Raw genomic sequence first — 21,819 nt, 5'->3', positions numbered from 1 at the left:
AATTTGAATGGCTAGACTGGCTTCTATCTTCTGTTGAGACGCCCTTCCCGGTGGTAGGGGCTTTGACTCTTCTCTGAAGACTCCTTACAGAGGTAGCTTCAAGACAGTAGTTGGCTTTGAGGTAGTAGACAGAGGTAAACTGAGGTGCTTCAAGGCAGTGCCGGGAGCTGAGGTGGCTTGGGCTGAAGCCACAGAGAGCCGCAGCTTACCTGAGGGACTCTGGTGCAGGCATCTCTGCCTAGCAATCAAAGCTGAAATTGCTTCTGCTGGGTCAGGTGGTAAAAGACATTTCCCCCTCCTCCTGGCAACCCAGGCAGCCCTTCCCTTAGGGGCTGATGACTGAACTGGACACCTCCAATCCTGGACACCAAACTGCAAGTGGGGGGGCTGGGACGAGAGAAATGGCCAGCGTGAGTTAGGAGGACTGAGTTTGAAACTTACTACTGCTAAGACACCTTGGGGCAGGAGGGGAGAGATCTCACAAAACTAAGTGATTGGGCAGCAAAATGGCAAATGAAATTTAATGTGGATAAATGTAAAGTAATGCACATTGGAAAAAAATAACCCCAACTATACATACAACATGATGGGGGCTAATTTAGCTGCAACGAGTCAGGAAAAAGATCTTGGCGTCATCGTGGATAGTTCTCTAAAGATGTCCACGCAGTGTGCAGAGGCGGTCAAAAAAGCAAACAGGATGTTAGGAATCATTAAAAAGGGGATAGAGAATAAGACTGAGAATATATTATTGCCCTTATATAAATCCATGGTACGCCCACATCTCGAATACTGTGTACAGATGTGGTCTCCTCACCTCAAAAAAGATATTCTAGCACTAGAAAAGGTTCAGAAAAGAGCAACTAAAATGATTAAGGGTTTAGAGAGGGTCCCATATGAGGAAAGATTAAAAAGGCTAGGACTCTTCAGTTTGGAAAAGAGAAGACTAAGGGGGGACATGATAGAGGTATATAAAATCATGAGTGATGTTGAGAAAGTGGATAAGGAAAAGTTATTTACTTATTCCCATAATACAAGAACTAGGGGTCACCAAATGAAATTAATAGGCAGCAGGTTTAAAACAAATAAAAGGAAGTTCTTCTTCACGCAGCGCACAGTCAACTTGTGGAACTCCTTACCTGAGGAGGTTGTGAAGGCTAGGACTATAACAATGTTTAAAAGGGGACTGGATAAATTCATGGTGGCTAAGTCCATAAATGGCTATTAGCCAGGATGGGTAAGAATGGTGTCCCTAGCCTCTGTTCGTCAGAGGATGGAGATGGATGGCAGGAGAGAGATCACTTGATCATTGCCTGTTAGGTTCACTCCCTCTGGGGCACCTGGCATTGGCCACTGTCGGTAGACAGATACTGGGCTAGATGGACCTTTGGTCTGACCCAGTACGGCCTTTCTTATGTTCTTATGAGAGTCGTACCTAATACTGTCCATTTATTAACTGCTGGCTTTCCCGAGGTCATTCTGTTGCCCCTCTTTCCTCTCTGCCCCCTGCCCCATAAAGTTCTCTTTGTTTTAACCCCTGAACTCCCCATCCCACTCAAAGCTATGCCGCATGAGTTGGTCTCCTAGTAACATGCCTATTATCTATAACCACCTCATCGCACCTCTCCCTAATAAACCAGTCACGTCCTATTCCCTGAGCCTGTCAGTTTTCCCATACTCCCTGCTTCCCTTTGAATCTCATGCCTTACAGTCTCTCTGGTCACACCTTGCTCTGCTACAGATGCTAATTGCATTGCATCTTCCGTGCTGATTTGAGTTTGTAGGTTTCGCCTGTCAACTGCTGGGAGTCAGGGTTCTGTGATTCTGTGCGATGCAGTACAAACGTGCTACAATGAGGCCAGACTCATGTGGCGGGTGGGAGAGAAGGGGAAATCATCACCAATCCAGCATCTCTCTTAGTCCAAAGGCAGGTGCTGCTACACCTACGGCCCGGAGGCTAGTGGGTTGATGGAGCAGTTACTGCAGGAGTTTAGAAAAGGTGGCTGGGTGTTGGGAATATAGGAGTAGTGATATTTGAAGGCAATTAACACCGAGGTGTGACAGGAATTATTTAGGGCAGCACAAGAGGGGGCCAAGGGGGCCAATTATGAGCCATGGGGATGAAACTGAACAAGGGAAAAGATCGGACAAACTCCCTGACAGTGCCTCAAGGAAGCCCCATCTCTTGAGATTTCAAACCCAGGCTGCACAACAGCCTGCAGGGATCAATCCTGCCCTGGTAGGGAGAGGGGATGGGGTGAGCTTTTTCAGCTCTAATTCCTCCATTAAATCAGATGGAAGAACATGGTGAAAAACTACATTTCCCAGTCTCCCCTGCAGCCCTGGGGATATAAGCAATTGGAAGATTTAAATAGACCAGGCCTGAAGCAACCAACCTTTGGCACATAGAATTCCCCTCCTCTTCTCTGTATCCATTGGCTGTTTAACCTTTTTTCTGGTGTTGGACTGGCTGCCCAGCCTGGCATTAATTTTTCTTCCAAGCTTGCTAGGCCCATGAAGTAAACAGCCATGTGCATTCCTTGCTCTATATTTAACAGCTGCAGTCTGTGCTGGGGGAGACTGCACAAGAAGGGAATCTGTGTCGCTTACCAAATTCCTCTCTCTGAAGGGGGGAGGTGGGGGGAGCTGATTGGAAGGGGAGAGGGATTTCTCTCCTGTACAGTTTTTTGAAAGCAGGTTTCATCTAGGGAGACTCCACAATGCCAGCATCCCAAAGCCGGGCCAGAGCCAGAGAGCGGAACAATGTCCTGAACAGGGCTGAGTTCCTCTCATTGAACCAGCCCATGAAAGGGAACCAGGAGACCAGGAGCTCCAGCAGAAAGCAGGGCAGCCAGTCTGGTCTGGCTCCCACCCAAAACGAGGGCACCAAGGAGCGGAGGCAATCGCAGCAGCTTCCCGAGGAGGACTGCATGCAGCTGAACCCCTCCTTCAAGGGAATTGCCTTCAACTCCCTGCTGGCCATCGATATCTGCATGTCCAAGAGGCTGGGGGTCTGTGCCAGCAGCGCCTCGTCCTGGGGCAGCGCCCGCTCCATGATCACACTCATCGGGATCACAGGGCATGGCGTACCCTGGATCGGGGGCACACTCATCTGCCTGGTGAAGAGCAGCACGCTGGCGGGACAGGAGGTCCTCATGAACTTGCTGCTAGGTGAGTAAAATACTCCACCTCTTGCACTCAAAGCCCAGCCCCTAGTCGCAAGGGACAGCAGGAAGGTGCTCTGATACCCCGATGATGGGCGCAGCAGAAGGGCCTAGAGGGTGCATGCTAGGTTCTGTGCCTTCCTGCATTAGAAGTCCAGATGGCTTCCATTTGGCTACTCCTGGAGTAAGGTCCTGTGCAATGTGAGACTAGCAGAATGGGACCTGGGACGGTTAGTGACCAAACCTGTGGGCAGGAAAACCTTATGGCTTTGATGCTGTCAGCCAGATCCTTTATTTAAACTGTATCTGTCTCCCTCAGAGGCTTAGCTGGGGAAGATTTAAAGATGAATTAAGATTTCGGTCGAGGGTGGTTAAAGGCAAAATGGGGATCAGAGTCACCCAGGTTTGATGCTCTCTCTGCAAATGTTTTGTGCCCCCCTTCCCTCTGCCTTGAACAGATTCTGGCTCCTCTTCTCAGATCCCCTAAGGGGAGTCTTGTCACCCACCTGCTCCTGCTCCTTTGATCTTCCTCCCTTCCTTCAGCAGGTGCCTGCCCTGCACCATCACCTGCTGCTCTGCTTCGCCTTACTGAGCAGAGAGAAGCCCCTTTTAAAAGCCTGTGAGGACCAATTGGTAAGGAACTAAAGGCCCCTGGCAGAGCCTGTACACATATCCCGTGCAAGGCTAGCCTCTGGGGCCTGGGAAGCCTGCAGCTCTGGGCTTCTGAACATTTGCAATCCAATGATGATCAAATGCTAATTTCAGCTTTCACTTTTTTTTTAGTCGCTTGCCCTTTTCACTGCAAAGCTACGATTCCAAATATGAAGCAGTCCTGGGCTGGCCCCCTTCTCACAGGTTATTCACACTTAGCCACGCAGCTGCTAGCACCTGGCCTCTTGGGAACACAAAGCCCACATCGGTAGGTCCCCTCAGTTCTGAGGTGGTGTCCAAAATAGCCTCTGCTGGGCTTCCCCCAAATCTTAGCCCTGCTCCCAGTGACCCACAAAAACAAATGGTTATTTTTGATCTTGTTGTTCTTCCCAGGAAACGTAAAGGCTAGTTGCATCCCCTATTGATCAAAGGATGGTGTACTTTGTCTAACACCCGTTGCCATAGTAACTAGGCAGTTTCCAAATAGGGGCATATTAGGGAGATTGCAGGAGACTCGAAACAAGACGCATGGAGACATTTCTGTCCCCTGCATCCCCCTTGTCACATTTCCATCATCTCCCCGCGTAGACTTGCCATTATCGTGTACAAGGGGGTGGCAGATACAACAGGAGTGGCCAGTTAAAGGCCCAAAATTAGGAGGGCAGAGATCTGCCTATTTATAGAGTGCCCGTTGCCATAATATCTAAGTGCTGTCCGGATGAAAGGCCTACTAGGGATGTGGGGTTGGTGGACCCAGCCAGTGGCCACAAGAACCATTGTGCCTAAGAGAATGAGAAGGGCGTGGTATGGCCAGCGAATGTGTGTCTGTCTGCTCCTCTGTTTTGTGAGTTGCTTCTCACTAAGAGTCTGGGATTTTTTCCCCTAGACGGATCCCTGAATATTTCAGTGACCTTTTAAATGTCTCAGTTCTCCTTCGGAAGGAGACAGGGCTCCCATCACAGACTTTACCTCCCCGCAAGAAACTTGGTTTGCTGATACTGTCCGACATCCTCTGTCACCCTTTTGTTTTGGCTCAGCCCCATATGCAGTTCAAATCCTGCGGTACTTGGTGATAACAAAGCCCTTCTGGGTGAGGATAGGTCTGAGGGAATGGGCTCTTCCCACCCTCGCCCTGACCCTTTGGAAGGGGAAGCAGCAAGGCTGTTCACCCCACTTGGCTTTCCTCCCTTCCCCCAGCCCCCTCGGAGTCTGAGACAGCAAGCAGAATTTCTGATGCAGTCTCTGGGCAGGGAGCCAGCCCATCACAAAGCGCTTGTTTAGGATTTGTAATCAGGCTTTGCAAAGGGAAGGAGTAAGGCGATTGCTGAAATGGGACTGGGGACCTGGCAGAGGCACAGCTGCAGGTGGAGAGCAGGCTACACGCCCCCGAGCTGTGTGCTGGGTGAAAACTTCCCGGCTGTATGATGGGATGTTTGGGGTGGGGGTGCTGAAATCTAGCCCTGCACCATCCCCATCTAGCCCTCCCCATAGCATGGATCCCAGCTGTGGCTCCCCTCCCTAGGCTCAGTGGACCCATGTTGGCCCACACATTTGCCATCCATGCTGAGATTTATTAATTCCCCTCTGCTTCATCCCCAGCCACAAATGCCAAGCAACCAAAGTAAAGAAGCAGAGTCCGAGCCTGTCGCTAAGAAGCGGGTCTCTGTCCCCATTATACGGGCTCCTCTGCTAGAACACGCTTTCAGGAGAGCGAGGCCTGGGTACTGCCAATCTCATCTGTTCAAAAATCACTAATCAGGCCCCCAAAATCATGACTGGCTTAAAAATCACGAGATTTAAAACCATACAATGTGGGTTCATTTTATTTGGAGCACTTAGAGGTCACATTTTCAAGTTTTTCTCTGCAATAAGGAGGGCTAGAAACTTACGTTTTTTAAATGAGAGCTGAGATTTTCAGATAATCATCTGACTCCAGCGGCTGGAGAAAATCAAATATCCTGGGACTCACGATAAAATTGCCACAGTTGTCAAGTTTGGGGCCAGTGCTCCGATCCAGATCCAAACTTTCCCAAAGCTGAAGGGGGACAGGATCTGGTGTTCTGATTCTAATCCACCTAGCAGAAATGGGCCCAAATTCATAGAATCATAGATTATAAAGCCAGAAGGAACCATTGTGATCATCTAGTCAGACATCTTGAGTACCACTGGACGTCCCTGAATTAATTTCTGTTAGAACTAAAGCAGATCTTTAGAAATTTTGGCTGTTTTTTTAAGTGATAGAGAATCCAACACTTCATTTGGCAAGTTGTTTCAATGGTTAATAACTCTCACTGTTAAAAAAAAAAAAAAAAAAAAAAAAACTTTTTTCTAGTGTAAATTTAGTCTTATCTAAATAATGTAAGTAGCTTCAACTTCCAGCCATTGGATCTTCTTATACCTTTGTCTGCTAGACTGAAGAGCCCTCTGTTATCAAATTTCTCTTCCCCATATAGTTAAATATAGACTGTGATCAAGTCATCCCTTAACCTTCCCTTTGTTAAAACCAAACAGATTGAGCTTGATAAACTGATGCTTTCTGGATCCAGAAATCTCGTAAGCCTGAAGGGGCTTGGTTCTGTTGCCCAGCATTGGGCCCCTTTTTGTTCTAATGCAAGCTCTGATTCAAAGGACACTGCCCATTGGGCCCTAATAGTATCAGTTCCATCTTCACCCCTTTCCCCTACTCAAAAATCCTTATTAAGGGTAAGTGCTCCAGCTCCCTGGTAGTGAGTCAGGGAAGGCACTGGCTTTAAATCATTTCTTCCTACAGAAGGCTGTACTTCTGGGGATAATAATAGAATAGTAATAGTGAACCTTCTTGTGGCACCTTTTAATGCAAGGATGTTCAAATGCTGTACAAATGTGAGCTTGTTAGTTCCCAACCCTGTTAGGAAGGAAGGAAGGAGCTGGTATCATCCCCACTTTATCACTGGGGAAACTGAGCCAGAGAGAGGAGAGCTGACTTGTCCAAGGCCATGCTGAGTGGTTGTCAGGGGCCCTGTCCATAAGGGAAGTTTGCTTGGGCCCAGGGAATTCGGTAATTCCCCCAGCACACAGAAGGAAGTGGCTGATTCTGCTCTTGTTTACACTGTTGACTTCAGTGGAGTTACTCCTGATTTACACTGGTATGAGTGAAAAGAGAAACAGGCCTGAGGTGCTGTGAAGGGGCTGGGCTGGCTGGTACCAGGGGCTCATTCCTCTTGGAGACGTGGGGGACACAAAAGTCCTCTTTTGAAGGACTCAGCCTTTGGCCGCACAAAGCCCCCCTTTCGGTTAATTTCATTTAGTAACCAGGCTGGGGGAGCCTGATGAACCTGCAATGTAAAACTCTGGCTGTGGGACACCTGGTTTGTTATACTGGTCTCTGTAACATCAGGCAGTTTGGCTTCAGGGGCCTGATTATCCATTGGCTTGCTCTTGGTGCAGTCCTACACACCTGTGCAAGGTGAGTGGCAAGTGCTACCATGTGGATTTGGTAGCATTTTGCACTCAGCTTGCACAGACATAAATGCTTACACAAGGTGCACGTCAGCGGAGACGCCAGCCCCCAGGTTCTGGGGCATCGGTGCCACATCTGATTGTGGCTTGCTGGACGTGCCACAAAAATCTAGGGTCCTGATTTCTAGTCCCCTACACTGCCCTTCCCCCTCCTATCCCTCAGCATTTGCCTCTCACCCCATTAGGAGCCAACTGGATCTTGTTACTCTTGAATAAGGTTTGGTGGTGGGGAGAAGTTTATTTATTTACCTGGTGCAGAGTGGCACAGTTCCATTGACTTTAGTGAAGCTACAACAGTTAGGGGACCTGGTCCTTAGATTTTAAATAAGATGTTACCATCCGTTACCAGCCCTGCATGCTGTATCTAAGTTGTACGTTGGCTCCTTGGCTTTGTCACAAGGGGTGTATCACCGTCAAAGAAGCAGTACCGAATGAAGTGGACGGATCCTTCGTTTCTTAGCATCAGGGTAAGGATTCGCTGTCTGCCTGAATGAGGGTGAAAGGCTGGGGTAGGGGGATTTCCCCCTTCATAAAATTCAGCGAAAGGTTGGGGCACACTCACTTCAGTCTGTTCCCTGTATGCAGAGCCAGCCTTAAGATCTGGGAAGCCCCAAGTAGCCAGGAGGGGTGGGGAACCAGGCTGTAATGTCCTGGGGAAGTCCCCTATAGATTCCTGACCAGGACTTTGGAACAATCCTGGCAATCCATCCCTGACTTTATACTGAGCCCAGTACATACAGGGACAGGACTCTGGGAGTTTAGAGAGTACTAGGTGAATACCCATGCAGTGTGGGCAAGCTCATTGTTCATGTATCTGTGGGTATGTCTACACTGGAATCAAGGGGTGTGATTGCAGCCCGTGTAGACATACCTTTGCTAGCTTGGGTGCTGGTAGCAGTGAAGCCACGGCCACACAGGCTCCAGAAACTCACCCAGAACCCTGGGCAATCGCTCACGCATCTAGCCCACACTGAAGCACGCACTACCCTGGTATCTCTGCTCCTGAGCTAGCTCAGGTATGTCTACACAAGGTGGAATCGCACCCCTGGACTGCAATGTAGACATATCCTTTCTGTCGAGTCTTGGGGTTCAGTAGCCTGGACACAACCAAGCAGTGAGTTACCTCCTTCTCTGCTCTTAAGGAGAGTGGCATTGCCAGACGGCCAGGTCTACACTACAGACCTATGTCTGTTTAACTACGTCACTCGGGTCTGAAAAATCCACACCCCATAGTGACACAATTACACCAACCTAACCCCCCATGTAGACAGCGCCATGTTGACGGCAGTGCTTCTCCTGTCAATAGAGCTATTGCCTTTCGGGGAGGCGGATTAACTATGCCCATGGGAAAGCTCTCTCCCCTCAGTCTAAGAGCATCTTCACTTAAGCACTAGAGCGGCGCCAATGCAGTGTTTTTAGTGTAGACCTGCCCAGGGTCAGTCCATATGCAGCAGAGCTTGTGGGCCCCAGGTGGGGTTGCCTTTAGGCCAGATACATTGATTTTTTTTTTTAATTATCCCACCGACATGTTAGGGAGCATCTGAATTAAGCAGAAACAAATTATGTTCCAGTGGTGGAGGAAACCGCTTCTGAAGACCCGGCAGCTTGCGTGTACATTCCCTGCTCAGACACCGTTCGGAGGTGGTCCCGTCCCCAGCTTCTTACCCTGGAATGCAGGCGAGACACTTGCCTAGCCTCCCCTCCTGGGATCTGATTTGCCTGCTGAAATCTTGGCAAGTTTGCAGCCTGTCTGCCCAGTGAGGTGGAAACTTTTAAATGTCAAGTGGGCTAATGTGACCGGCCCATGGTGGGTGTTGATCGGAGGTAACCTCACACACATCCACCTCCAGTGCTCTCTGCATCCCCCATCCACACCGCCTCAAACTGGGAGTGAACATTCCTCTTCATCACCCGTCATGCTGCAAATCCCTCTCATTATCCTTCTCAGGCGCTGCAGTAAAAGCCCCGGGTCCTTTGCCCCATGTCTCCCTCCCATCTTGTCCCATCCTCACTGATGAGTTCAGGCATTGATGAATGACAAATTGCATCCAACTCCCTGGCCTCCCCTCCTCCTCCTTCTCGCCCCGCCTGCTGTAGTTAGAGCAAATATGTGCTGTTAAAGGACAACCCTATGAGTCTGCAGTGTCCCTTCATATAGTGGCAGGCCCGGTGTCACGCTAGCACCTGCTCAGCTGCTGCAGGAGCAGAAACCAGGCCCTATGTAGGATCCCTGCTGGAGCACTGGTCCAGCTAGATTAATCAGCTAGCTCAGCCATGACTAACACCCAGCACTTCAGAAGAAGGTGGTATGCCCTGAGGCCAAATACAGATTCAAAGAGAAGGGAAGTGCTGTGGTTGTTAAATGGGGGAGGGGGAAATTGGCCGTATTTCTGTGCTACCCTGCAGGGGACAGCTGTCTGGATCCGCCTCCCCCAGCTCTGAACTCTATGGCACCCTTGGAAGTAGGTGTTCTCAGCTGAGATGGATCCTGCTCCTGCTGGGAGAAGCTTCCACCCCAGGGGCAATGTGTGTGTGTTTGCCTCTAATGCAGCTTGACAAGAGGAGTAGTTGGGGGAAAGGAGGACAGGAGTGCGGATTCCAGTTGCTTTCTTTAAGGCCGCCAGAGGATTGGCGGGGAGTGTTGAGGGGCAGGAGAGAGGGGCTCAGGGACCCTTGCTGTCAGTCTGGCGTAGGAAGTAAGGACAGTATTAGAGGTTTTCTCCTCTTCCTGGCAGAGCCAGGCTGAAAAGCTCCACTTTGTTAGAGGATTTCTTAGATGTGATTTCAGGTTTCTGCTCCTGGCTCCCCTTTATCACTCTCCCTGGGGCACTGAGAGGGCCCAAGTCATCAAGATTAGTAAAGTGCTTTGAGTTCTACAGGTGGGAGGTGCTGTAAATCCTCCAAGGCTATTAAAAAAAAAAAATCTAAGAGGCTGATTCCACTTTCATTGAAGCCGATGGGACTTAAACACATGCTTAAGTGCATTGCTGAACAGGAATAAGCTGAAGCGTGGCTTCGTGTTAAGCATGTGCTTAAGTACTTAGCTGAAGCTGGGTCTTAATCATGACATTATGGGTTGCCCAGGCTAGGCATTGCATCACCAGTGGGTGAGCAGCCCAAAGCGCTTCTCTTCCTTCTCCCCACAGGCAAAATGTTCTGCTTTCCTTTCCTTTCCGCACCTGGCCCAAGCCTTCCCTCCCATGAGAGACACGGACCATAAGTCCAATCTAGTTACGCTGATGCAGTGGTCTCGTGCTATATGCTGTCGTTATGGGTTGCCTGTGCACCATGCAGTCTCATGCTGTATGGTGCCATTACAGGATGCGTTAGCACTGTGTTGGCATGGTTGCCATTATGGGATACACCGGTGCTATTCTGGTGTCCTAATGGGAATTATCAGTGCAGTGTTTGTGCAGTCTCTATCTGAGGTAGCTGCACAGTTGTGGGAGAGGTCTCACAGCACGTCAGCTCACCTCTGCACATAGCTAGCAGGATTTGTAGGCAACAGGGGTATGGAAACAGATCTGCTTCAACCCAATAAACAAGATGTTCAGAGGCAAGTGCCCCGCAGAGGCCCAGCTCCTCCATAGCACGAGGTGTTTTCACTGTGCTCACCCTTTCCTCTTCTCTTCTCCAGAATAATTGAAGAGCATGTGCATGGCAGAGCAAATTTGGGAAGCAGCCATGCTAAGTAATTGGTTCTAAGATACAAATTGCCCAGCTCCCAAGGGCATGTTATATCCAAGGGGAGGCTCTCTAGGCAGCCTGTGGTTTCACTCAGGGCTGTTTTCTGATAAGCTAGGAGAGGGAGTCTAACTTTTTAAAATTCCAATGACCTCAAATTCCTCCACCGTATTATCCTCCTGGGACCCCCATGTCCCAGAATCCTTTGTGTTGTTTTGACTGAAAAACAACCGCCCCCAAATGCTGCACTATATCATAATTAGTTATTGTTTAAGTTCATTGTGCCATGTGTGGCCACTGTCTCCATTGATGTGTGTGGCAGGTGAACCTGATCATTTCACATGTCAGAGAGAATATTGGGAAGTAGCGGGCTAGACTTTCAGAGTTGGTGAGCACCTCCCACTCCCACTGACCTCAGGGCTTTAGAAGACCAGGCCCATCAATTTATATCCTTGTTGGGAATGGTATAGCTTGCACATTCCCCAGGGCTACATGTTCAGGGAAACTAATTTCTACAGCAGCTTACACTTGGGAAGTTTTCCACACAAGCAGTAGGTGCTATTGAAATGCCATGAGTTCCAGAAAACAGCTTCACGAACCACCTTGGTGCCACAACTTCCAGGAGATGAGAATCACAGCCTTGAAAGTGCTTGGTTTTAGCTTGACCTTCGACTCTTTGTATTACCACAGCCGTGGCTCTTGTGAGCTCCCCAGGGGAGCAGTTGTCTTTTACTTTGTTTGCACAGTGCCTAGCCCAGGGGGGCCCTGATTCAGATTGGAGCCTCTGCGTTCTAGTGTAATAAGAACATAAGAACGACCAGACTGGGTCAGACCAAAGGTCCATCAAGCCCAGTATCCTGCCCTCTGACAGTGGCCAATGGCAGGTGCCCCAAAGGGAATGAACAGACAGTTATCAAGTGATCCATGCCCTGTCACCCAATCCCAGCTTCTGGCAAACAGAGGCTAGGGACACCATTCCTGCCCATCCTGGATAATAGCCATTGATGGACCTATCTTCCATGAATCTAGCTCCCTTTTGAACCCCGTGATAGTATTGGCCTTCACCACACCCTCCAGCAAGGAGTTCCAGAGGTTGACAGTGCGTTGCGTGAAAAAATACTTTCTTGTGTTTGTTTTAAACCTGCTACCTATTAATTTCATTTGGTGGCCCCTTGTTCTTGTATTATGAGAAGGAGTAAATAACAGTTCCTTATTTACTTTCTCTATACCACTCATGATTTTATAGACCTCTATCATATCCCGCGCTTAGTCGCCTCTTTTCCAAGCTGAAAAGTCCCAGTCTTATTAATCTCTCCTCATACAGAAGCCGTTCTATAACCCTAATCATTTTTGTTGCCCTTTTCTGAAACTTTTCCAATTCCAATGTATCTTTTTTGAGATGGGGCGACCACATCTGCACACAGTATTCAAGGTGTGGGCGTACCATGGATTTATATAGAGGCAATATGATATTTTCTGTCTTATTATCTATCCCTTTCTTGATGATTCCCAACATTCTGATCGCTTTTTTGACTGCCGCTGCACACTGAGGGGATGATTTCAGAGAACTATCCACAATGACTCCAAGATTCCTTTCTTGAGTGGTAACAGCTAATTTAGACCCCATCGTTGTATATGTATCGTTAGGATTATGATTTCCAATATGCATTACTTTGCATTTATCAACATTACATTTCATCTGCAATTTTGTTGCCCAATCACCCAGTTTTGTGAGATCCTTTTGTAGCTCTTCGCAGTCTGCCTGGGACTTAACTATCTTGAGTAGTTTTGTATCATCTGCAAATTTTGCCACCTCACTGTTTACCCCTTTTTCCAGATCGTTTATGAATATGTTAAATAGGACTGGGCCCAGTACAGATCCCTGGGGGACACCACTATTTACCTCTCTCCATTGTAAAAACTGACTATTTATTCCTACCCTTTGTTTCCTATTTTTTAACCAGTTACCAGTCCATGAGATAACCTTCCCTCTTATCCCATGACGGCTTATTTTGCTTAAGAGCCTTTGGTGAGGCACCTTGTCAAAGGCTTTCTGAAAATCTAAATACACTATATCCACTGGATCTCCTTTGTCCACATGCTTATTGACACCCCCAAAGAATTATAGTAGATTGGTGAGGCATGATTTCCCTTTACAAAAACCATGTTGACTATTTCCCAACAAATTATATTAATCTATGTGTCTGACAATTTTGTTCTTTACGATAGTTTCAGCCAATTTGCCCGGTACTGAAGTGAGGCTTACTGGCCTGTAGTTGCCAGGGTCACCACTGGAGCCCTTTTTAAAAATTGGTGTCACATTAGCTATCCTCCAGACAGTTGTAATACAAGTAATAAATAGGGATTAGCCAGACTGCCCATGCCCTAACATCCATAGGGATTGATCTGAGGATAGGGTTTTATCTGTGGAACTCCCTGATACTGTATCACTCTCGGGCTGTTTTCTGAGCTCATTGTAAGTTCTCCCTGCTGGAGTGAGTTTCTCTCCACCCTTTCACTTCCCCTTTTCCCATCTACCCCCATGACTGGCAGGTGGTAATGATGCCTGGGGGTTACTAGCTGAACCATTGGGTCCTGGCTTGTGATTTTTAGTTTGATATTTATCCTAGAGCCCTTACTGCCAAGAGTTGTCCTTGCTCATTGAGTGATTCCATGTGAGTACCTGCAGGAGCAGCCGAAGCAAAAGGCTTTGGGGCTTTCTTTTTGTCTTTTTTGGTACTGCACCCAGGTTGTTCAGCAGTAATCATCGGAGAACTTATTCATATAAACATCTCCCCAGCGCATCTGCCCCATCCCTGGAGTCGCTTCTCTAGCTCCAACCTACGGGAGTCAGCCAGCCTTCCCGCACAGTCAGCGAGAGCTGCTGCCCCTTTAAGATCATCACGCCTGAATCTACTTCAGAACCCCTTCTTAAAGGGACAGCAGCAGCATTCACACCTCAGAACACCAGAAAGGAAAGAAACGACAAAAAGGGAAATCCTTTTATTCAGACTTCCTTTAATGGTGATATTAGCAAGAGAATTTTTGAAGACATGAATGGAAGTATTAACACTTCTAAGCTTGTCCCTAACCGGTCTATGCAGGAGGCTACTACCTCTCTCCTATCAGAGGGGTACCTCTCTCCTGTTATTGAGCTGCAACTTTTAAGTGGTTCTTGAATGCAGTAGCAACAAGGTAGATACATTTACCCTTTCTCTGTTAGCAGAGCTAATAGCTACCCATGTGGCTTCCATTAATTTCAATGGGAATCCAGTGGGTGAGCATCAGAGGCCAGATTTTAGCTATTTAGATACCACATATTAGATCTCCCTAGATAGGTAAGATTTGGCCCTCGGTTTTATGTGCTGAGTAGAGTTGTGAAACCAGCTTGATTTGCACTTTGAGAGATTTTTGCCCAAGATATCTTAGGTTTTCACATTTTTTAAAAACATTGGGTCACAGGAGAAATTGAGCACATGCCATTTTCAAAAAAAAAAAAAAGGGCGGGGGTGGAGGGAGGGTTTAAACCTAAAGGGAAGGAAAGGAGAATTGATTCCTTCCCTTGAAATATTTGATGTGCTCCTAAAATTATGTAATGGCACCTAGATGTTCTGCTGATGGGCGCTGTTGCAATAAAAATTCAGCTCTGCAATCAATCACACTTTTGCCTCAGGTGACATTTTGCCATTTTTGCTATAAACCCGAAAAACTCCCTCTCTAGGGAGCAGTGCAAGTGCAGTCTGGAGAGCCAGTTTCAGGCTCTCTTCAGAGACCTCTGCCTATCCTGGATAGGGTAGAGTTGCAGGGGCCAAATTTTCTACAGTCATCAAGTATCTGGGCCCGAAGATTTTCCCTGTGTCTCCATGTTGGGACAGGTGAACTGGGTGTGCGGATGCCAGTTCGTAAATCAACATGTACTCATGCAAAATGGATGTGCTGGCAAAGTTTGCAGGTGCAGCTTAGACAGTCTGCTAGAAACGTAGCCCTTTATTTTTGCATTTCCTGTGCACGCAGCAGGCCAGCTCTGGAGAGAGAATCCTGCCTGCACTGGGTTGCGAGATTGAAACAGTGATGGGGGAGGGCAGTTCAGCCAGCCCACAGCCTCCATCCAGACAAGAATGTAGGTTGGGGAATTGCAGGGGGATATGAGCTGGACTATGTGCTCCCTGAGTGACTGCACCATTTGTATCTATTTCTGAAGGCTGGGCTGTTTGCTGACTCTGTCAGAACTGTGATAACGCCATGTGCTGATTCACTCTGGCGTAGTGTTTCCCCAGGGCAAGTGGTGGAGGATAAGCGAGCCAGGGAGGGCAAGGTTAGAACCTTTGCTTTGGTGTGTTGTTGAAATGCGCTGATTGGGTGTGTGCTCTAGGGCTGGGGTGAGCCGCCCGGCATTGCTTTCAACCCCCTGCATTGCGCTTCAGAGCCAGGGCACTGCTGAGGCTGCTGCAGACGCATCAGGGAGCAAGCTGCTCGGGGGTGGTGACCACAGTGCAGGGGAAGGGGACAGAAAAAGCACCACGCTATAGTATCTCGTGGTAGAGAAGGGACAGGTGTTCGTTGTAATGAATATTATTGAGGCTGCTGGAAAAGGCACAGACAGACCCATTGGCTCTCTGAGGGCAGGTCTTCACTACGGGGGGGGGGTCGATTTAAGATACGCAAATTCAGCTACGCGAATAGCGTAGCTGAATTCGACGTATCAGAGCCGACTTACCCCGCTGTGAGGACGGCGGCAAAATCGACCTCCGCGGCTCCCCGTCGACGGCGCTTACTCCCACCTCCACTGGTGGAGTAAGAGCGTCGATTCGGGGATCGATTGTCGCGTCCTGACGAGACGCGATAATTCGATCCCCGAGAGATCGATTTCTACCCGCCGATTCAGGCAGGTAGTGTAGACCTAGCCTAAGGCTCTCTAGCTCCCAGGCCAACTCTCTCAACCTATGCTGCCTAGGTCATAGCTAGGACCTAGCAGTTCTGGGCCACAGACTGGCATTACAAAAGTAATTTAAATGTGTCTAACTCGCCTCTTTATTAAGTCATGCATAAGTCCAGTGAGACTAAAGCAAGTGTCCATTTCAGAACAAGATGATCCTATCCCAGAGCCTCAGATCTTGCAGCTTATGCCCAGGGAGAGAGATGGCCACTTTCTTGGTTCATAGATCAGCTACCAGAAATTGTATAATAGGCCCTGATTCGGTATGTGTTTCAGTACTTTGCTGAATTGGGGCCATAACAGGCACGGTGATAAGGGTTCCGAAGCTGGTGTCCAGCAGCAGCTCATGAAGCAAAATGAGAGTCCGAGCACGAGACCACTTGGATCACCGTCAGGGCTAAGCAAGACTTCCCCATAATGACTAGCCAAGCTGAACGGTTGCCCTCTGCAGCTGTTAGCTTTGCTGACAACATTTGTTTTCTACCAAGAAACAACAGTGAATGGCTGGTTCAAAGATCGCTGGCCTATTTTTGAAATTCCTTCCGCCCCCGTGAAAAATCAGTCTTAGCAAATCTTGAAACACAAAGGAAACCCCCTTCTGTTCAAATACCATTACAGAATGAACAGCGACAGACCTGAAATTCTATCCGTAGCTCCCCTCCTGCCCAGCTAGTGCATCACATATACCAGTGGTTCTCAACCAGGGGTCTGGGGCCCCCTGAGGGGCCACCAGCAGGTTTCAGGGGGTCTGCCAACCAGGGCTGGCATTAGACTTGTTGGGGCCAAAGGCAGAAAGCGGAAGCCCAACTGCATGGGGCTGAAGCCCAGTGCCCCAAGACCTGCCACCTAGCCAAAGCCTGAGCAACTTAGCTTCGTGGGGTCCCCTGTGGCATGGGGCCCCTGGCAACTGCCCTGCTTGCTACGCCCTAGCGCCAGCCCTGGCTTTTATATGCAGAAAAACAGTTGTTGTGGGCCATGGAGTTTTTATAGCATGTTGCGGGGGCCTCAGAAAGAAGAAGGTTGAGAACTCCTGACATATACAATACAGGAGCACCTACTGTTGCATTTCTTCTCACAATCTCACCATTGTTGGTGCAAGATCTTTCTCCTGGGAAGCCCCCTGCTGTCTTGAACAGCCTCTCTGCATCACTCTGCCTCATCGAATCTCGCCACCTCATTTCAAATCTCATCTGTAAACCTCTCCTCTTCCTCCCCTTTGTCTCTGCCTCTTGTGCTTAGGAATGGAATACTTTTGTTCCCTATGCTCTACAGTGGATTTACAACACTGTTTCCTCTCATGTATACTAAAGATGAGCTGGAATCAGAATCTTTTATCCCAATCTAGTGCCCTTTGATGGTTCTGATAACACGGGATCTGGAGCCAAACCACCCCTCATTTGGGCTTTGCAGAAACAAATTCCAGCCTCTATATGCTACCTCTAAGTTACGCCATTGCACTGCCTATGGTCTTGTGGTGCTTAGCTTTGCATGGACTACACTTTGCATGGAAGATGCTATTCAAGTTGTATTGAAATGTATATTGGGAGGAGTGTGTGTACAAGGTGCATGTATTCATGATAGACACTATGCAGGGAAGAACGCAACTGGCGAAGATGCCATCTTTGCAGGTATCTGGTATAACCCGTGAGTCAGAATTCGCTAGCTAGTTGTGACAAGAATATTACAGAGCAGCAATAGAGAGTCGAGACCTTCTTATTCCCGATTATCTGAATGTATATTGTGATCCCCTCCATGTGCATTGCTGTTTTACTGTCGCTGGACTAACTAACCTCTCTTAAGGAGAAGTCCCCTTTAACCAAATGAATCCCCTGTCCCCTAGTCTATTTGGATAAACAGGGTTTTGTTGTTCTTCTTACTAGCTAACTAACTTAAAGTTTTCTGTAGCACTCGTCATGGGGAGCAGTTCAATTGATGTCAATGGGATTATTCACCCAAGTAACATTTTGCAGGATTGGGTCCTTGATTTTTGCCTCGTGGCTAAGGTGTGTCAGTATCTGGGATAACTGCTTACCTTGTTGTTTGCCATCTCCTGTGTACAGAAACCCCCTCCCTCCCCCCAATCCCTGCAAAATCTTGGCAGCTTCAAATGAATAGTCTTAGTCAGTCCCTGAGAAAATAGGCAACTGGCTTTCTGACATTCCTGCGGATGGAGCAGGCTGTGCCTGCTATGGTATATATCTGCTGTCACTGCAGCTCCTTCCCAGCAAGGAGCTGAAATCAGCACTCTACCTAATTAGAAACGCTGCAGAAAGGCAGATGAGGGGATTAAACAAATTGAAGAATAAAATCAACAGCACCTGTCTGAGGGAGGGAAATGGAAATTACTTCCGGACAGGAGCAATTAAGGCAGAGGAGCCAGGAATGATATAGAAACCATCCGTGTGGCAATTGGAAAGCAAGAACTGTCTGTCTTTAACATTTATGCAGGGGAGTGTGTGTGTGTGTGTGTGTCTCTCTCTCTCTCACACACACACAGGGGAGTCTCTCTCTCACACACACAATATTTATGGGGGGAGGGGAGTGTCTGTCTGCATCATCAGGACCATCTCACACTCATGTACATTAGTTTGTCCTTTCTGTGCTTGGTCCTCCGAGCTAGGCCTCCGAAGAAGCAGCTTTTTCCAAATCCAGCACAAATGTCACCAATATTTTATTTATTTATTTATTCATTCCAATAAAACCAAACCAGCCTGTCCTGTAAAATTTGCAGCCTTCGCGCGTGAGACACAGAAAGTGGAAACTAACTAGAACTCACAGTGACGTGGACTGGTCTGTTTTCATTGCTCCAGCCCTAGAGAATGTGAAAAGAAAAGAAGTGAGAAATCAAAGAAAATTATGACCACATTTCATTTTCAGTTCACCAAGGTGGTGTTAGTTATGTAGATGAGGCCATTTTCTCAATGATATCATTTTTAACCTGTCACTATCCCTTAAAGTCCTCCCACTAGTGGAATCCACCAGTTCAATAGAATTCTGTGGGTGTGAGGAGAAAGAGGCTGTTGTATTTGTGAGTGTTTGTTGTCTTTTTTTTAAAGGCTCACGAGAACAAGGAATTAAATAGCTCTGGCATGAGCTAAACCTACTTTAAGGCAGAGATTGCGTAAACTTCCCCCAGCCAGCTCTGCTACTGCAGCGCAGTCTTCCTGACTTGCAGCCTCAACCATCTGTACAGCAGAATGTGCTGTATTGCAGGATTGTTTCCTTTGGCACACAAATGGGGACTAAGCTAGAGAACCGTTGTCTAAACATAGGGCTAGGAACTCCGGAGTTTTAATCCCAGCACTACCACTGACTCGCTCTGTGATCTTGGGTGAGTCACTTGTCTTCTTTGGGCCTCAGGCTCTCCCTCCTGTGAGAAGGGCATAACACAATATTTGCCTACTTCACGGGGGGCTTGGGAGGGTCAATTAATGTTTGTAGAGTGTTTGGGCGATGACCAGGGCTGAGAGCACCCAAACTCGTTTTCACCTATGCCGAGATTTGAACTCAGGTGTTCAGTGCAAAGACAATTATTGCCCCAGCACAGATGCTGCCCTGAGATCTTCCCTTTCCTTTGCTGAACATCTCATAACAGTGACCTGTCTGCTTGTCTCTATGACCTTTCCCACTTTCTTCCTTGTTTTGCAGCCTTACTCCTGGACATCATGATTGTTGCAGGATTGCAGAAGCTGGCCAAGCGACGAGGCCCATACGATGTCCACCCCGGCCTCTTGGACTATCTGACCATGGACATCTATGCTTTCCCAGCCGGCCACGCCAGCCGAGCTGCCATGGTGTCCAAATTCTTCCTCAACCACCTGGTTTTGGCCATCCCACTCCGGATCCTGCTGGTCCTCTGGGCCTTCTGCGTGGGGCTTTCCCGCATCATGATTGGACGGCACCATATCACAGATGTCCTGTCCGGCTTTGTCTTTGGCTACTTGCAGTTCAGGCTGGTGGAGTTGTTGTGGATGTCTTCCAACACGTGTCAGATGATAATATCAATCTGGTGAACACAAGAATCCCTGACAGAAACTAGCAGACACTTTAAGATTCTCTCTCTCATTTTTTTAAAATATAATTCTTCATATTTATTGGGAAAAAAATTAACTTCCATAAGTAGTAGTATTCTTTTTACTGTTGCTCCCCTGCCTGAAAAAAAATGTTTCTTGCAGATGGTTAGGCTTCAGCAATCAAGGGCCAGCCATCACAGTATTTTGGCCACTTTTTAAAATCCCATTTGGATGGTAACCAAACTAAGCAGTAAAGATAACAAAATGAGCTCTCTTTGGATGGTGCACATCTGATGCCCAGGTGTGTTCTCAGAAAACCTGTTATCCCTTTGGGATGCGTTAATTAGCTTCTTGGAGGCAAAACGTTTTGGGGCGAAGTTCTACAGCGCTTTTTCTGTCTGCCAGCCCAACGGTTGTGTCTTGTACAGGGCCGGGCACGCTGCCGGCACCTCACAGATAATAAATAATCATAAAAGTTCTGCCATGTTTGTTTCTTATCATATATTGGGGGAATCTCCCAAGGGAAAGTGGTGGAAAACCCATCGATTGGGACTTTTAAATAAAGGCTGAACAATGCCGTGCAGGGAACAGTCCTGCACTGGCCCTTGGGAGACAAAACAGTGGCCCTAATTAGAGCACTTAAACACATGCTTAATTTTGAATGTGTGCTTAAATCTTTTTAACGCCAATGGAACGTAAGCCCGTGCTTACGTCAAGTGTTTTGCTAAATAGAAATGAATTTCTGCACATACTTTCAGCAAACTACTTAAGAAAATGTTTAGCTTTATTAGGCCCTAGATCAGCTATTCAAAATTCTACTCAGCTAGGGTGAATGTGTGTGTGTGTGGGGAGGGGTGTTTGTTTTTTGGAAGGACAAATAAAATACACACTTTCCTCATGGTTAAGGGTGGGTGATTCGATTTTGTGTCTGTTCATGACAATTTTGAAAGACTGGACTAGATGGGCCCCCATGAGTCTTTTCTGTCTCTTAACTTCTGTGATTTTAGATTCATGCCAATTAATAAAATGTGGTAAGAGGTGATTTTCATGGCAGCTCCAGTCTCAGGTGGAATGCAATCCAGCACATAGGGAGTATGGTGTACTAGCCAGAGTAAGGGATTGGGAGCCTAGAGTTGTCGTTTCTACTCCTGGGCATGGCTTACTTGCTTTGTGACCTGGGCAAGTGACTTCATTACTCCATGCCTCTGTTTCCCCATCTGTAAAATGGGGGTAATGATCTTAGTCTTCCTGGGTTATGAGGCTGAGTTAACTGATGTTTGTGAACTCTTGAGATTATTGGCTGGCAAGTGCAGCACAAGTGCACAGCATTGTTGTTCTGAGCTATCATCATGAAAACTGGCCAGTTTATATCAGAATTGACTGTATTTGAAAAATGTGATCCATCTCAGATGCATAATGCTACGACCATATGGGGAAGCCCCAGGTTTTGAAAACTGTCTCCTTCCCCTTCAGAAAAGGGGTCCTGGCATTTGGTGGAGGACCCCACCAGAACATCAGGGTCTCCCATGGTTGGGTGCTTCTTCCCTGCTCCAGGTTGGGCTTCTGTCTTTCTCCTACTTCTGAGTCCTTGATGGCCCCCACCCCTCATTAAGTCATACAAGCCAGCCAAACCTGGCCCTCATGGTGGTAGCCTGCCGGTGCTGCATTCCCATCCACCCTTGTGCGTCACTACCTGTGGGGTCTGGATCCCAAAGATGTAAGTATCTGCCCACTCCCTCTGACCCGCCTACCAAATGAGAGACCAGACCACTGATTCCATAGGATCCAGGTAAGAGAGACCATGAGTAGTGTAATTTATGTAGAAACTGCCTGGTGAGACAGAGAAAGCATTTTAGCTAAAGGCTGCTGCAGGTGT

General features: G+C 47.8%; 1 protein-coding gene across 2 annotated transcripts; it reads left to right on the top strand.

The window, feature by feature from the left end:
- Window positions 1-2,717: 2,717 nt before the first annotated feature.
- PLPP7 (phospholipid phosphatase 7 (inactive)) lies at window positions 2,718-20,414 on the top strand. Of its 2 annotated transcripts, none has more exons than XM_065418844.1 (2): window positions 2,718-3,168; window positions 19,579-20,414. In XM_065418844.1, exons 1-2 carry the CDS (start codon window positions 2,718-2,720, stop codon window positions 19,941-19,943), a joined length of 816 nt encoding a protein of 271 aa, XP_065274916.1. In that variant the 3' UTR covers window positions 19,944-20,414. The 2 variants fall into 2 exon arrangements, 1 of the variants encoding a protein (XP_065274916.1); XR_010562264.1 differs by lacking the exon at window positions 2,718-3,168 and adding an exon at window positions 15,254-15,309 and having other exon boundaries at window positions 19,579-19,656.
- Window positions 20,415-21,819: the final 1,405 nt, after the last annotated feature.

This window comes from Emys orbicularis, chromosome 18 (assembly GCF_028017835.1).
Source record: "Emys orbicularis isolate rEmyOrb1 chromosome 18, rEmyOrb1.hap1, whole genome shotgun sequence".
Lineage (NCBI taxonomy): Eukaryota > Metazoa > Chordata > Testudines > Emydidae > Emys > Emys orbicularis.
Note: the sequence above shows the minus strand (reverse complement) of the source record. Positions and strands in the feature narration are given on the sequence as shown.